This window comes from Anolis carolinensis, chromosome 2 (genome assembly GCF_035594765.1).
Source record: "Anolis carolinensis isolate JA03-04 chromosome 2, rAnoCar3.1.pri, whole genome shotgun sequence".
In the NCBI taxonomy this organism is placed as follows: domain Eukaryota; kingdom Metazoa; phylum Chordata; class Lepidosauria; order Squamata; family Dactyloidae; genus Anolis; species Anolis carolinensis.
Window position 1 is genome coordinate 183,899,112 of NC_085842.1, and position 17,528 is coordinate 183,916,639.

The window sequence follows — 17,528 nt, forward strand, 5'->3', positions numbered from 1 at the left end:
GAAACAAGGCTGTGGAAAGATAGTTGCATTGTTTCAGTTGCTGCTGGACTGAAGATCTCATCAGCATTATGAAGTCATTGCCAAAGTTGAAGAATACAGGGCATTGTAATCTAATTACATCGGCAAGGGCATAGTGTCCCCATTACTTTAGACTAATCTGGGCATCCTCACTGTAAACAAGGATTTGCAAATATTGCATGTTTTCCAAAATGAAGAAATCTTAAGGACTATACTGCACTTCAGTGACCCATGCACACACAGTTTTTTTCTAATAGAAAGTGGGCTGACCAGTATAGAATATCCATAATGTGCAAAAATCAACCAGGCCCAATGTTCCCCAAAATGGCAAGCTTCCCAGTGATGGTGCTGGCATGGAAATTCACTTAATCGGTCTCTACTTGCCAAAGGTGACAGAACTTTTGCCTGACCAAGACCAATCTATTGAGTAGTCTGGATGCCCAGTTTATTTCATAAAGCAATTGAGATTGCAATTGTAAAGGAAGAGAACCCCCTTCCCCACTATAGAAACTTTAACTAGACTCCTTTAACATAGAAGGAGGGCTTTGTTTGCCCTTTGCATATATTGTAACCTGGGGATATTGCTATTAGTTTCAGGGATCTGGAAAAATCCAGTTAATTTTTCAGGAACTTTGGGATGTGAAGCTTTGGGATATTGTCCCTGTTAACTAGAAAACAGAGTTGTGTTCAGAAAGATTTATATTTTACCAACGTGTTCTTTTCAGTGCAATTCCGTATAGGCGGTGGAAGTAAATGATGCATTGATCCTTCAGGAACAGAATATCAGACTATTGGGGAAGGTATCAAAGAATAAGTGTTCCTACATTTAGGAACAGACTCAGGATAGATTGAGATATAAAACAGCCTAAAGGAATGCTTCCTTCACTTTCTTAGATTGGAACTGCTATTTGTTTCCCAGTCTGAGGCTGGAAGACAACTAGATTGATGGTAGTTTCAATCTTTCACAAATTTACTTGAAAAAACATTCTCTACAGCTCAGTGGGCTTTGTTTCTGTCTAAGTGTCCATAACACTAATCAGATGAGATGCTAGGATATAATGTTATTTGCCCCCGTTCTATGGTACAGAAATTCACAATGGAATGTTTTCTTCCACATAAAAGAATTTTCTTTTGGCTTCACCTGTTTCCTCTCCAGCCCACTTAGGAGATATTTTCACCGCCTCTACTATTACTTATGCATCCTCCATGGTTTCCTTCAAAGTGTATTATAGTTCAATAATCAGCCAAAAAGGGTAAAGTAGCTCGTGGGCATTTCTTTAACCACCCAGTAAGTGTCGCTATTGCTTCACTTAATTGTTGCAATGAAATGAAAGCTCTGGTAATGGAAGGAAGGGGATTATAACCAATATGCTTAACTGTCCAAGATAGTCATCAGCACCCACTTAGATCTCGCTTGCCACTTCTTTGCCAGAGCTTGGGTCTCAAACATAGAAATTTGGTACCTGAGGAACCACATCATATGCTTACGACAAAACATGCAGTTATTTTTTCCTACCAGGCCTCCAATTTAACTCATTAAAGGATTTGCAACTTTGTGCTTTCCAGAATATTTTCAACTAGACCTTCCACAAGGCAAATAGTAATCAATCATTATGGGAATTGTAATCCAAGCTCACATAGTGCATACTCCTCCACTTGATCTGAGGTGGAGAACTTGTAACTCGTCTGATATTGTTGAACTATAACTTGCATCATGCCTGATGGCCACTGACTGCACTGACGAGAGTTGGAAGACCAAACACAGCTTTGGGAAGGGCATAGCTTTCCCATCCTTTCTGTAAGCGATCACTTATTCTATCAGTAATTCTCAGCTGCCCGTTCTTTAAAAAAATGTAAGAAATACGCCATGCTTAAATCCAAGATACTTTGCAAAAGAAGAGAAGACCAAGAGGGAGAGCAGATCAAAACCAAAAGGCCATTCCTGTGGAGAGAAGCACCTTGTCCAGGATGCTGAGAGCCGGGCAGTTTGAGGCATGCTATGGGACAAGTGACTCGCCTGATACCTAGAACGGTACCTGCTGTCATTGCACCAAAGTTCTTCTCCTGCTTTGTGCCGTATCCACATTCCTTCTTCAGTGACAATGAAAGGTGTAAGAATAGTTCTCAAGAAAACAGTCTCGCTTGCTCACTATTTATAATAACGGGGTTTTTGGAAAGAGGGATATCTGAAGGAGGAAGAAGATGGTGATGGCACAAGCCACTTCTTTGCTCTACAGGGGTTTCCCCCCCAGTTCTTCACAGCATTATCTTCAGTCTGGGGTGTGTTGGCTGAGAACAGGGAGGCTGGCTATGCATGCTTGCGATGTTCTGTAGCTGTGGACTCAGGATTTCTTGCTCTCGGAGGAAGTATTGTACACATGCACAATCTTGATGCGACACGGTGAGGAGGGCTGCAGGTGTGTCTGTGTGTTTGTGTGGTCAGGGTGGGAAAGTGTGATGTATGAGATTCCCATGAGGTGTTGCGTTTTGGTGCAATAGACTGTCTTTGCTGTTTGTTGTTTTTGTTTTTAAAGTGCAGTTTCCTAGAGACAGAACGAGGACTGGGAGGATAGGAAGGCTGAGAGAGAAGAGGAGAAAGAGGCATATAGGGTGACATTCACCCCAGTAACGTCTTTGTCTCAGGCAGAAGAGACTAAAGATGAGGAAGAAAATGGCTGGAAGCTTAGTGGATTCAATTTCTGTGTTTTTCTCCCTTCTTTTCCCATACGATACCTCATCCTCAGCTGGAATAAACTCCACAGTCCCTGTTTTTAATCCTGCAGCATGACTTCCCTGATGGTACTGTGGGACATGATCCAAGAGAGCTTCTGTCCTTAAAAAGAGCCCATGTTTTTCTCAGTAAACGTTGACCATGGCAGAAGAACATGCTTACGCAAGAGATTTTCAGTCCCATTATTAGGCTTCTGCTCTCTTCCAAAGCCAAAGGCTTTGTTTCCTGTCCTGGCCATTCTTCAGGTCTTTTGTAAAGTTAGAAGACGAGGAAACCCACACAGGAATCTCAGCTCACACCTAAGCCCTTGCCCCATTTCCCAATGCAGGGGACAACTGACAGATTGAAATCGTCTTTCACTTTCTGTCTTTCCCCCAGTGTTTGGGACAGACTCCCTTAGTGGAGCACCCGTATCCCCCTACCTCTGTGGTTGCATAGCATCTGGCACCCACCTCCCCTCTCATATATGGCTTTGATTGCAGGAGTGAGGGAGGGGGATCAGGCAGGTGTTGGAAGCTCTGGGGTCCCAGCTCCCCTCATTGGTGGCCACCAACATTGCTTCAAAACAAAACAAAAAAACTTGGTGGCACCCAACGGAGCTCCCCCAGGCTGTAGCTCAAGGGCAGGGTGGGAGGCCTGTGAAGAGAGGAGCTCCTGACTGGGACCCTGAGGGCCAGCAGTGACTTTGGGAGAGGAAGGACAGAGGAAGCGGCCCACCCCGCCCCAGTCTCCTCTTACAAGGAGGAGATCTTGACAGTCTCGTGGAGGATGTATGGGGTGGAGAGGCTGGAATTGCGCAGAGGTCCACTGGAGCCACCTCCAGGCGAAGGGGGCCGGCTCTCGTCAGGCGTGTTGGCAGGAGGAGTGGGAATGCAGATGATGGCTGCAGTGAAGTCTGGGGTGTCACAGTTCAGCTTCAAGTTGTCGTGGGTCTTGGCATTCAGGCTGGAGCGACTGGGAAGAAGAGAGACACAGGGAGACAAGAAAGGTAACAACAGTGGTTTGGACATCCAGCCTTTGTTCCTCCCTTTGCCAGGCCTCCTCAGTCATGACCACCAGTTTATCAGGCTGTAGTGGTAATCCTGGGATACCTGACATACATTACAAAATGATGCTCCAGAGCATGTGCAAAGCCATTCCCCCCAAATGATAGATAGGTCAAAGTAGGACTGGGAAGAATATTACTTTTTAATGTTGCGGTTAAAAAGGTGTTGGAAAACCTCATTGAGAAGAATAAGAGACCAATTTGTGCAATTTCACCTAGTACAGTAGAGTCTCACTTATCCAAGCTAAACGGGCCAGCAGAAGCTTGGATAAGCGAATATCTTGGATAATAAGGAGGGATTAAGGAAAAGCCTATTAAACATCAAATTAGGTTATGATTTTACAAATTAAGCACCAAAACATCATGTTATACAACAAATTTGACAGAAAAGTAGTTCAATACACAGTAATGCTACATAGTAATCACTGTATTTACAAATTTAGCACCAAAATATCACGATATATTGAAAACATTGACTACAAAAATGGCTTGGGTAATCCAGAAGCTTGGATAAGTGAAGCTTGGATAAGTGAGACTCTACTGTAGTCAAATACTCTGAAATTTTGCAAAAGAATTAATCAGCATGGAAAAAGAGGTATTTTGGGCACAACCTCTCCTGTTCCATGCACAGAAAGTAGGTTTACTGTGCAATTTCCTCCCTTTTTCTGCTTGAAAGAATTTATTTTATACAAAAGCGAGGATTTTTGCACATGCACACACACACAAAATCCCTTTGCAACCCTTCTAGATGTCCCAATATCGGGAGAATACAGTGAAGAAATATTCATTTTCTCTCACTAGATGGAGAAATCTATCATAATTATTTTTCATTGCATGCAAGGATGAAATAGTCAAGGATTTTCTTCGGTCAGCAGACGTATGATTTCCCAGGAGAAGAGCTGAAACTCACAGCCTTCTTTAATACTGAAATTCATTTCAAAATAAAAAAAGGCCACAGAGTTTCAGCCCTCTCAGGAAACTGCATACTTTAAATCATAAACCTTTCATAACTCTTTCTATGTCGGGAACAGCCAAGGGACCCTCCATGGATGGTCCCATTCTTCACGCTCTGTTCCATCTTCATGACACAGTGCCCATCACCAAACATTTAGCAGTGTATTTACAGGCACATATTTATTGGTAAATATGTATTTATTGGTAAATATGTATCATGCTTTGCACCATATTTCATGGGCATAGTGGAGAAGTCAAGCAGTTCTAGTTCAAATTTCTTTTATAGACCATTAAAGTTCAAATGTATTTCACAGGCCATTTTTCTGACGTCAAGAGAAATTATGTCCTTCGAGAACATAGTTATAGTTAAACGCCTGGAGGCCTGATTCAGCCCCTTGATAATCTCCAGTGTAAAAATAATTCCACAGTGGAGACAAAGACTCAGAGGCTGGAAGCTCTGGGATTTTCTTTTGATGAGCAGAGACTATGACATAACCTGTCCTCTCTGCCACCCCTTGGATTTCCTCATTCCCTCTGGGTTCAGCTGAAGGCCCTCCCCATACTAAGCAGAAAGGAAATAGATTTTCTCAACAACACCGTGAAACAGCCTTCTCCTGATCTTCCACTGCCCTGGGCTGTTGGCTTTAGGGATGTAGCCACAAATGATGGCACTACCCTCCACAAAGAAGTCTGTCTCTAAGTGAAACTTCCCTTCAGGACTCAAATGTATAACTTTGCAGTCCTTTAGTTAAGCATTCAGAAACAGGATTTAGGTGTCTAAAGAAAACAGACAGGCAAAGTGACCAAGGGAATGTGAACACAGCAAATGTAACAGTTCTACAGCTAAACTATTTTCATCACCTCACTCTCTGAAGTCCTGAACATCCGGAGGTGTAATTCCTATTTGGGAAGGCAATGCCCCCACTGGCATTTGCTCTGAAAATGGCCCCATTCCTATCTTTTTAAATATTGGGGGGCTGTCTTCTGTATTTCAGCTGCTGATAGTCTTCATGTCATACTGGTGTTGTAGGAAGGAAGGGAAAGCTGTTGTAAGATGGTGAGGCATTATTTCCTTCTTTCAGTTTGATTCCTGTAGTCCACTTCTGCTTCGGAAAAAGCAGGTTTATAATACAGGAAAGCTTAGGCTGAAATGATCTGAGTAAATAGGGTGCCGCCGTTAGCTCCAGCTCCTGCCAACCTAGCAGTTCGAAAACATGCCAATGTGAGTAGATCAATCCTCCGGCGGGAAGGTAAGGGCGCTCCATGCAGTCATGCCGGCCACATGACCTTGGAGGTGTCTACGGACAACGCCGGCTCTTCGGCTTAGAAATGGAGATGAGCACCAACCCCCAGAGTCAGACATGACTGGACTTAACGTCAGGGGAAACCTTTACCTTTACCTATGATGAGTACCGTAGTGGTTTGAGAACTGGACTATGACACTGTAGGAGGATCCCACTCAGTCTCAGAGACTATCAAATCTTGCCAAGAACATAATATGATAGGGTTCCCTTAGGGCAGTAGTTCTCAACCTTCCTAATGCTGCAACCCCTTAATACAGTTCCTCATGTTGTGGTGACCCCCAACCATACCATTATTTTTGTTGCTACTTCATAATTGTCATATTGCTACTGTTATGAATCATAATGTAAATATCTGATATGCAGGATGTATTTTCCTTGACTTGACCAAATTTGGCACCAATACGCGATACGCCCAAGTTTGAATGCTGGTGGGGTTGGGGGGGGGGGGGTATTTTGTCATTTGGGAATTGTGGTTTCTTGGATTTATGGTTCATCTACAATCAAAAAGCATTAGGAATCCCACCAACAATGTAATTGAACCAAATTTGGCACACAGAATTCTCATGACCAACAGGAAATACTGGAAATGTTTGGTGGGCATTGATCTTGAGTTTTGGAGTTGTAGTTTACCTACTTCCAGAGAGCACTGTGGACTCAAACAATGATGGATCTGGACCAAACTTGGCACAAATACTCAATATGCCCAAATTTGAACATGAGTGGAGTTTGCGGAAAACAGACCTTGACATTTGGGAGTTGTAGTTTCTGGGATTTACAGTTCACCTACAATCAAAGAGCCCCTTGAACTCCACCAATGATCGACTTGGGCCAGACTTTCCATACAGAACCCCCATGTCCAACAGAAAATACTGGTATTTGGCGACCTCTCTGAACCCCCCTTGCGACCCCCCAAGGGGTCCCGACCCCCAGGTTGAGAAATGCTGCCTTAGGGTCTTTATAAGGCAAAACACTTTGAAGGCATACAACCACAACATAAAGACATTATCTTTCCCCCCCTCTTTTTATCCCCTCTTTCAAAAACAGCCATGGTGCTAATGCACTTGAGGGAGGGCATGTCTATCTCTACTCACCCTTCCACTATAATGAAGTTTGTGAAACAGCTACTCTATATCTGGGCCTCCTTGCATTAATCCTTTAACTCAGTGGTTCTCAATCTGGGGTCCCCAGATGTTTTTGGCCTACAACTCCTAGAAATCCCAGACAGTTTACCAGCTGTTAGAATTTCTGGAAGTTAAAGGCCAAAACATCTGGGGACCCACAGGTTGAGAACCACTGCTTCAACTAGTTCTTGGATGCTTGGACCTACTCATGGAATAGGGTTCCAGTCTGAACAGTATCTCATTCTCTGCAATGCTATACATTTGGGACCTGAAAAGATTGTGTCAGGGCAGAATTGCTATTAGTAGAGGACAATACTTCAATTTTGATTTGCCTAAGGTACAACCCTGCGATAGGTCGATATATGTGGGTGAGTATAGGGGTGGGCAATGTTAACTGGCAAGATTTTATTTTTCCTCAAATACTTCTCCAATGGGCCATACCTCACAATTTTTGGCTGAAAATAATCTATAAATCATCCCTAGAAATGACTGGAAGTCTGTTTCTGGTTTTGAGTTACATTTTCATTTATTTGAGATCCATGTTGATGGGTTTCTCATGTTACCACCAATTCAGGCAGCATTTTCACACACTTAGAGATGATATTTTTGCATACCAAATATTAATGGTGCAGAATGTGGGTTTTAAGGGCTCCGAGAGTACTTGAAGATTTCCAAAAATAGGTTAGGAGATTATTTATGTATTTACTCAAATCTAACGTTCACCTTTTTTGGTTAAATTTCCTTGCCAAAATTTGGGTGCCCATTACATTCACGTAATAGGGAAATCTTAGTGCTGAGCTAAAGCAATAGGGGAAGCTGCTTCAGGAGCTGAACCTGGAGCTCCTATTTGAGAGACTTCATTTGTAATTTCATTGTCATATCTCAATGCTATGTAATCCTGGGATTTGTAGTTTGTTGAGGCATCTGCATTCTTTGGCAAAGAAGGCTTGAGACCTTTTAAGATACAGCCCATGATTCCATAGCATTGAACTAAGGTAGTTAAAGTGGATTCATTCTACAGCATAGATGCACCCCAAGGTTTCTTGTCCATTTGTGTTCTCGAAGGTTTTCGTGGCCAGAATCACAGGCTTGTTGTGAGTTTTCCGGGCTGTATAGCCATGTCCCAGAAGCATTCTCTCCTGATGTTTTGCCCACATCTGTGGCAGGCGTCCTCAGAGGTTGTGAGGTTCTTTTCAATTGCTGAAAACTTTGGTGTTCCAACATAATTGTTTCGAAGGAAGGAATTCTAAGCAGGCAGCAACTGTAATGGGCATATTACAAAGAGTGCACATTTTGCTGCTGCACATTACATTCATCAGCGAATCCTTTTTTTATTTCCGGGTATTGAAAATTGAGGTGTGCATTAGATTAAATGGCGCATTTACATCAGGGGTGGTGGTGGTTACTTTTCTTGGCCTTCATCTATACTCAAAAAATTTTTTCACAAATTATATTGATTCTATTACAACTAGACACCACACAAAACAGTTTCTTGATCACAGAATGCAGCTTATACCACTTGGCTATAACCCAACATTAAAAAAATTAAAATATAATTGGTACCCTTTGAGGATCGGAGCCAGCAACCATGATACGGTTGTCAGCTTAGATATGCTGCCGCCTGCCAGTGTAACTTTGCTCCTAAAGAATCCAGGCTCTGACCTCAAAAGCTAAAGGCTAACTGGCTACCCATCTCTAATTTTCATCTTATGAAGTCAATGCACAGTTGCTCAAAAACTATTTGGATCAGGATACTGTGTGTGACATTACATCCCTGATGTTAGCAAAGGCAGCAGTTCCATCCTTCCACTTTAAAAAAACAAACAAACAAACCCCGGAGGAGTGATTGATAACTGATGCAGAGAAACAGCTTAATTTGGCAAAATTGGAACCCTAAAATTGGCACCTTATTCTTAACATGCTTAATATATGAAATTTCATTCTTACTGCTTCCCTGGTTCCCTTGTATCTCTTTATCTCTCATGCACAGCTCCTTCCATCCATTTCTACCCCCTTTCCCTCTCCCTTTTTCTTTAGCTTTAAGATCTTCAGCTAAACTGATGTAGTAAATTTTGCAGGCTCTACAGAACTGAGAGGGGATGGTCATAGAGTAGGGTTGGCCTTTCTGCATCTAGACAAGAATAAACAGCAGTAGGTTTGGAGTGTCATGAAAGGATGAAACAATATCGGGTTATTGAGATGGGTATTCCTTTATTTTTATTGCTAAGAATGTAGTGCTTAGAATATTATGTTAAAAATAAATCAGTAATAGAATAGCTATAGTTCCAAGCATCTCATCCTGAAAAGTTAATTATGTTAGATTTCTTTTTATTGTAATGATGTAGGTTCAGAAGGCTGTGTTGAAAAATAAATAATTATTTATGCTCCCTGAAATTATTATTTTTATTTTTTATTTATTTAATTAATTTTATCCCACCTTTCTCTCCATAGGGTCTGAAGGTGGATAACAATAACATAATAAAAGTAAATGTCTTAGTCAAGTCTGGCTCTGCGGGTTGGTGCTCATTTGCATTTCTAAACTGAAGAGCTGGCGTTGTCCATAGACACCTCCAAGGTCATGTGGCAGGCATGATTGCAAATAAAAACTCTATTTTAAAACTGACCCTTTTTATGCAAAAAGTGCTGGCCATCCGCAAGAAGATGGAAGCGGAGAGCTGTGATATTAATGCCAATAACAAAATCCAAATTTAAAATTTACTATGGACAAGCCACTAGTTTTACTTATCTTTGCCCCCGCTTAAACCTTACTTTAAGGGAATAATTAATTTTAATCTTTTTATTCTGTATTTGCACAAATACCTAGGAGTGGGTTGGCAGGCTAGTAGGACAGGATGCTTTGTATCTATACATGGTTTTACATGGTTTTACTGTATGTATGGGTAAGTGTGTACGTTTTGTATGTTTCACATGTTTTGATATGGTCAAAATTGACTAATCAATAAAGAGTTGTTGTTGTTGTGCATGGAGTGCCATTACCTTCCCGCCAGAACAGTACCTATTGATCTACTCACATTTACATGTTTTTGAACTGCTATGTTGGCAGAACCTGGGGCTAACAACCAGAGCTCATCCTGTCCTGCAAATTCGAACTCATAGATAATGTAGCCCAATAGAATGCAAAAACAGGGCCAATACAAAAAAGAAAAACAATTTGTATGTTACAGTTCAAGCTGTTTTCTTAAAAAAAATCTTTGTTTCCTCTTTCTCAAAAGTAATGGAAAAGATAGTTTTTATTTAATTAAAGGGAAAACTGAATGTTGCCAGCCTCTGGTACAAAATAACCTAGTGTTGGCTCAGTGCTTACGGCGTGCATAATAGCTGCACAAATAAGAGACAGAACCGCATAACACTCCTCTTCAACTTCTTAATGAGGCAACTCTCATGTAACTCAAAAGGAGTTGAAAAGTTAACAGTTACAGTGCAAAAGGAGTGAATTTATCTCTTCTTAAGGTACAATTGTTATATAATGATGTTATAACTTCGTTATTGGTGGGGGGAAGGAATTCATTGCACATAACTAGTTATTTCCAGCTAGTAATTTCCAAGCCCAGCTGGAATGAGGGAGAGCTGCCTATGGGATTTCTACTTTGTGTGCCAAAATAACTTAGCTGGCTTTTAGAGCTCTTCACCCAGACTTGTGGAGGAGACACTTAACACTCTGTATCAGGCAATAAAATGTCTTGGCTTTTCCCTGTTAGAGAGCTGTAATGGACTCAAAGGTCATCCAATTCAAACCACAAAACTCTTCAGCCTTAAAAAATAATTCTCTCCAGCACTTGCTTATCTTAATTCTCCCGCTTGCTCTATTGCTCGTCCATTCTTGCATCTAGGAAGCACTTCCAGAGGCCCACGCGATGCCTGCTTTGCTGCAATTGGTTTGTCTCATCCTTCCCTGAAGGATCCAGTTAAGCAGCCTGTCATTCTCCCACCGTGTGACATCCTTTTCAGACATCCAAAGTGGTTTTATGATTTCAGCCCCCCCCCCCCCCTCCAACCACCACCACCACCTTAATCTTCTTTCCTCTGAGCTGGTCATGTCCAGCTCCTTCGGCTTTTCCTCATACATCATTCATTCAAAACCCTCTGCCAGCTCTCCTCTCTTCTGAATCATTCTTGAAACATGGACCGCAAATCTCAATCCGCACTCCAGGGGTGCTTATCATTACCGCCCCCACCCTCCTGGAAGCAAACCACCCGGCTTTCGGCAACCCACTCCGAAATAGCATTGGCCTTTTCTCCCTTCTGCTGCAATCGCATCTCATTGCTGACTCATTTCGATCCCAGGTCACAATGAGCTGGAGATCTGTGGCCCTCGAAACTGGAGGCGGGACTCTCCAAAGAGCAGTAATTAGTTTGCTGGGGATGTCTACCAATGTTTCTGACTTTCTCTTCTTCCTCACGTGCTGTTCTAGGCAGGAAGAGCGGCCCCCTTAGATCAACCACAAGAGTAGTTTGGGATAAAGGCAACAAACTGCATGTGATGCTAAAGGTATTTGTTGCAACTGTTGGGGATCTAAACATTTGCTAATTTTATTCTTGCATGCAAGAAAGTCGTTTTTCAAATGCTCTGCCTGCTAGTTGAGATTTTTTAGTGCTTTATTGTTTTTTAGGACTTGAAAAATAAATCCAAAACAACATTTTGCCCAGAAAACAGTCTACTTTGTTAGGCTGCTTCACATCAAATACTTGAATCAAGTGAAATTTCACAGGGAGTTCTAGAGCAGGGGTCCACAAACTTTTTAAGTGGAGGGCCGGTTCATGATCCCAGGGACTGTTGTGGGGCCGGACGATGATAGTCCAAAATTAGGACTGTTGTTGTGTGCCTTCAAATCGTCTCAGACTTAGGTCAACCCTAAGTCTAATGTTTAGGACAGGGGTCCAGTAAATGATCTTGGAGGGCTGCATCCAGCCCACGGGCCTTAGTTTGGGGACCCCTGTTCTAGAGTCTAAGGGCATCCATGGGACTGTCTCTCACATCTTCAATAGCCTAGTATTGTTTCCTTTGATTGGTAGCTGGACTCCTAAGCATCAGCAAAAGCCTGTGCCATCACCACTGGCCTCTTCCTTTGAAAACAGGGATGGGAATCACGTGACCCTCCATCTTTTATTGGAGTGCAACTCCCATGGGCAATGGCAATTCAATAACATTTGGGCGGCCACCCGATTCCTATACCAGTTTTATATGGAGATTCCGAGGACTGAAACTGGGGTTGTAAGTGTTCAGAACAGAAGCCCCTGCACTTGGGCAGCTACAGTGCCTTCAAAACCCTGAAAGTGTGTGCTTGGAAAACCAACAACATCTCCAGGCAGGAGGCAGTAGATTTAGTTTGTTAAAACCCTCATTTAGCTAAGGTGACTTTGTAAAGTGAAATGCTTTCCCATTTATCACATCCACTGTGAAAAGTGACATTACTGCACAAAAGCCATTGAAGTCATTAGAGGCCTTCAGAGCAAGAAGATCATCTGGGAAGACTCAATTTCAACCCATTGGGTGATCTTGGGTCAACCACTCTCTTGTATCCTAACCTACCAAGTCTATGCTTACTGTGAGTTCAAAGATGAAAATCAGGACATTTCTTACGCAGTTACATAACCTCCCTATTCCCATGCCAGGGATTGCTGCCTGAGCTTCCCATCAACACCCGTATATTTTGCGGAAAGCTCTTCACTCCCCACTTCCTGTGACTCCATATCACCGCCAGCCCTGCTGCTGTAAAATGAAGACAGTTTCTGTTACTAAACTGTACTTCTCTTTTTAAAAATTAATCCTAAGAATTGTTAATGACACAACAGATCTGGCTGTCCTTACAGCTTAGCTGTTCCCTAAGTCCAAATAGTTTCTCTTGGCAATGAAACAAATCCAATAGCATTTAGTGGATGGATCAGCAGTTATGGGAGATGAAGGAAAAAACAAAGCAATGTGGCATTTGATGCCCACAGATGATTGTTATTGCTGTGGCTCAGTTTTAATGGGCTGTAATGCAGTTTCAGCTTGATGATATGTTATGATGACCTGACATTTATGATGTCCCTATGAAATGTTGTTCACCACCTTGGGATGAGCAGCTCTGCCTTGACTGGTCTTTAGGTGGTGATGGTGAGCCAGGAAACACCACTTAGCGGCAGCCAGCACTACTACCAGACAAATATTTGCGTGTTTGCGTGAGTTTATAGAAGTGGGATTCCAAATATAGTTTGGAGCTAAAAGTGACTCTTCTCAACATAATAACTGATAGTTCCATGGCAAATCCACTCTAGTTTTTAAGTCTGAACTTTAAGGAAGCTATCCTTTTGGGCAAAGGGTTCAACACTTCAGAAAACTCATTTAAAGTGTGGACTCATTTAAAGTGTTTGCTGATAATGGAAGCCATTGGCTGCCACAGCATCTCAGGTCTAAAAAATCACAAGACTCAGACTATATTCCTAATAGTATCACAGAGGGAGAGACGTAAATGAATACGAAGGTTAGAAATCTGTTGCATGCCAATATTCTTACAACTCCTGTTACAGCATTGAACATAGTTGGTACACCACAAGATGGGAGAAGTCCAGAATAGGTTTGTGCAAATGCCCTATTGCCTGTGTAAGTATTTGCTGGGAGTTGTATATTTCCTAAAGTGCATTTGTGAAAATCCTAATTGAAGTATATCCCTAATTGTCAGAGGTTGCAAAAGCAGAATCGCAAGCTAGACATTTCCGACTTACAATTGCTTGTGCAAGGGTGCAACCTTGTATAAGCATATGTTTGTATCAATAACTATTGTAATTTGTTGTGTGTCTTAAAGCCATTTGCAACTTATAGTAATCCATTTGTTCAGAAGGAGTTTTCTGTTTGTTTCCATCTGAGGCTAAGAGAATTCAGCTTGTTCAAGGCCACCCAGTGAGTTTCCATATCCAGGCATGGATCGAGGCCTAATTACAGTTACAGTCCAATACTCAAACCACGCTGGATCTCATAAATAGCTATACAAATGCTAAATAATATCTTGGCATACACAAGTGTTCTTGAGTATTTACTACAGATTGAGTATCCCTTGTCCAGAATTTTGAAATCCAGAGCACTCCAAAATTGTCCATATGGGTGGCTGAGATTTGCTTTTTGATGGTTCAATGTACCCAACATTTGTTTCATTCACAAAGTTATTTAAAATATTGAACAAAATTACCTCCAGGGTTAGGTAATAGGTATATTTATGTTTAGACTTGGATCCCATCTCCAAGATGTAGGGTAGGTAAAGGTAAAGGTTTTCCCCTGACGTTAAGTCCAGTCATGTCTGACTCTGGGGGTTGGTGCTCATCTCCATTTCTAAACCGAAGAGCCGGCGTTGTCCGTAGACACCTCCAAGGTCATGTGGCCGGCATGACTGCATGGAGCGCTGTTACCTTCCCGCTGGAGCGGTACCTATTGATCTACTCACATTTGCATGTTTTCAAACTGCTAGGTTGGCAGGAGCTGGGGCTAACTGCGGGTGCTCATTCCACTCCCGGGATTTGAACCTGGGACCTTTTGGTCCACAAGTTCAGCAGCTCAGTGCTTTAATACACTGTGCCATCAGGCCCCCCCCCCCCATTATATGTTATATATTACATATAATATTACAGTATAGTGGTATAGTTCAATATAGTAATATATAATGCTAATATTGTGCTCAGGCGAAGAGCCGGCGTTGTCCGTAGACACCTCCAAGGTCATGTGGCCGGTAACGGCGCTCCATGCAGTCATGCCGTCTGCAAGTTCAGCAGCTCAGAACTTTAACACACTGCGCCACCACGGGGCCCAGATGTAGGGTAGGTAAAGGTAAAGGTTTTCCCCTGACATTAAGTCCAGTTGTGTCCGACTCTGGGGCTTGGTGCTCGTCTCCATTTCTAAGCCAAAGAGCCAGTGTTGTCCTAGGTTATACGACCAGCATGACTGCATGGAGCGCCGTTACTTTCCCTTTCAGTCAGCAAATTCAGCAGCTCAGCGGTTTAACCCGCTGCCCCACTGGCTGCCTACATGCAAATACAGGGACTGTATTCCAAAATCCAAAACACTTCTGGTCCCAAGCATGTTGGATAAGGGAAACTCATCCTATATGTTACCTAAATTTACTAAAGCTCAGCTTGTAGAGGTCACATTTTTTAGTCTTCTATCCTATTTGTTCCTTCCTTCCCGCTTTGGTATGATCCTCAGCATAGAACACATACAGGCAAAGGCTCCCACAGAAAAGAAGTGGCCCAATCGAAAACGCATTCACCAAGAGCAGCACAGGAAGAGATATGGAAAGATAGCCCTCACCTCTGGGGGGCAGCACTTTTTTGGCTGTTTATCGTATCCAGCTCCTGAGCACTGGCGCGGCTCATAGTCATGGTGGAGTTGGTCAGGCGGGTGGGGCGGCGTTTGGTGCGTCGGGGGCAGCAGGAAGAGCTGAGGCCCCCTTTGCTGCCTTGCTGGGAGGAGAGAGAGGTGCTGCGGCTTGTGCGGTAGCCCAGGGGCTCAGTCAGGCAGAACTCGCTGTAGGAGTGTTCATCAGTAAACTCATGACTCTGCAGGTGGTAAGAAATTTGACAGGAAGAGAGGTAAGCAGAAAATAATATTTGTATAAGTGTCCCCCTTTTGTATACTCTGCCCCCATGCCATACACATTCTGGCTCTTTCTTTATTTTATTACAGGGTTCAAACTGCAGGAATTGAGATTCCACCTAAACATTAGGAAAAACATCCTGATGGTAAGAGCTGTTCAACAGTGAAACTGCTGCCTGGGAATGTAGTGGAGTCTTTCCCTGGAGGATTTTAAACAGAAGATGGGTGGCCAACTGTGAGGAGTGTGTTAATGGTGTGTTCCTGTATGTCCCTTGGGGTCTCTTCCAACTGTATGATTCTTATGAAAATCTACAGGCATTTTAAAAAGAAAGTAATTCATACACTATTATGCATATACAAAATGCTACCAAGTTTTTCATGTTGCTGACACGCTTTTTAGACATGCATTCTTTCGCGACACAGTAATTTAGTCTTATTGGCAAACCTCATAAAAGAAAATGGGTTCCCTGGAACTACAAAGACAAGTATCCACTGTTATAGTAATACAGAGATTTTTTGAATGTCATTAAACCTATATAGAGTTCAATGCATCAATATGAATAAAAAAACAACAAAGCATTGCTATAAAACAAAGGACTGTTACATTCAAGGTAAAAATAATATTTTTGTCTCAAAAGATGAATTGATTCCTCTTCTCATAAACAATAATTGTTCTTTACTGGGAAGTAGTAGATCCCAAATACATAAATTGACTCCTCTTCTTATATATAATAATTGTTCTCATTTTTTCCTATGAATAGTAGACTCCAAAACCGCAACTGGTTTCAACTCAAGAGTCTTCATCAGGTGGAATGTAGCCTATTACCTGTGTTGTTTTTCTGAGTTTTTTTATATGGATCCTATAGGGAACACATGTGCTTCCCATATTAACAGTGAGACTAGTTACTCAGCTTCATACTCAAATTGGAATCAAACTGCCTGCAGAGTATGAATGTTAAGAACTAGATCTTTCTGTGAGTATAATTTTTTACATTATCTTTGTTATGTATCTTGTATGTCTCATGCAATTATGTGTATTTTAAATAACCTTTAGCCACTATATATGTTCCCTAGGATCCATATTAAAAAATCTAAGTTTTTTTTACTAAACAAGAGGTTAAATCAACTCCTTATAAGATTTTCATATAATATATAATATGTATTAAATAATGTATAAATATAAGTTTCCCGTACTCTTTACTGTATAAACAAGGTTTGGAATTTTCCCTTTACACTTCTCATGTACTACAGTTGATTCTTGTGTATTTTCCTCCATAGCTGCTCCATGTGTTTCATCACAAACATCATTGTCAACAGATTATCTTTTCTTAATTAGAAACTTAGCCATTTTTGTGGCATTTACTGCAACTCAATCAACAAATTGTGCAAATTATAAAAATTATAAGAGTATCTACACTTGAACATCACCAGCCTTTGGTGGTGGGGGGCGACACACAAATTACATTTCTCATGCAATGTACCTAGGGACTACAGGCGACATACTAGTGTGTCCCGACATACAGTTTGAAAGATGTGAACCATAGTTAATTCATAAGGTAGACATTACAAAAACCATAGCTAAACCAAATACATACATAGCAAGAATAAAATGCCAAACTACAAAAGAAAATAAATGCATTCCACCTGAGCATTAGGAAGAGCTTCCTAACTGTGAGAGAGCTGTTCAGCATTGGAACTCTCTGCCCCTGAGTGTGGTGGAGGCTTCTTCTTTGAACGCTTTTAAGCAGAGGCTGGTGGTGCTTTGAATATT

General features: G+C 41.8%; 1 protein-coding gene across 1 annotated transcript in view; it reads right to left on the reverse strand.

Moving 5' to 3' along the window:
* Positions 1 to 449: 449 nt before the first annotated feature.
* Positions 450 to 17,528, reverse strand: part of kcnd1 (potassium voltage-gated channel subfamily D member 1) — a 101,862-nt gene continuing 84,783 nt past the window's right edge. Inside the window, exons 6-7 of the mRNA XM_062971278.1 lie at positions 15,473 to 15,720; positions 450 to 3,703 (exon numbers count right to left, since the gene is read on the reverse strand). Coding sequence (XP_062827348.1) covers positions 3,484 to 3,703; positions 15,473 to 15,720 — 468 coding nt within the window. The 3' untranslated portion in view covers positions 450 to 3,483. The remainder of the gene's footprint in view (positions 3,704 to 15,472; positions 15,721 to 17,528) is intronic.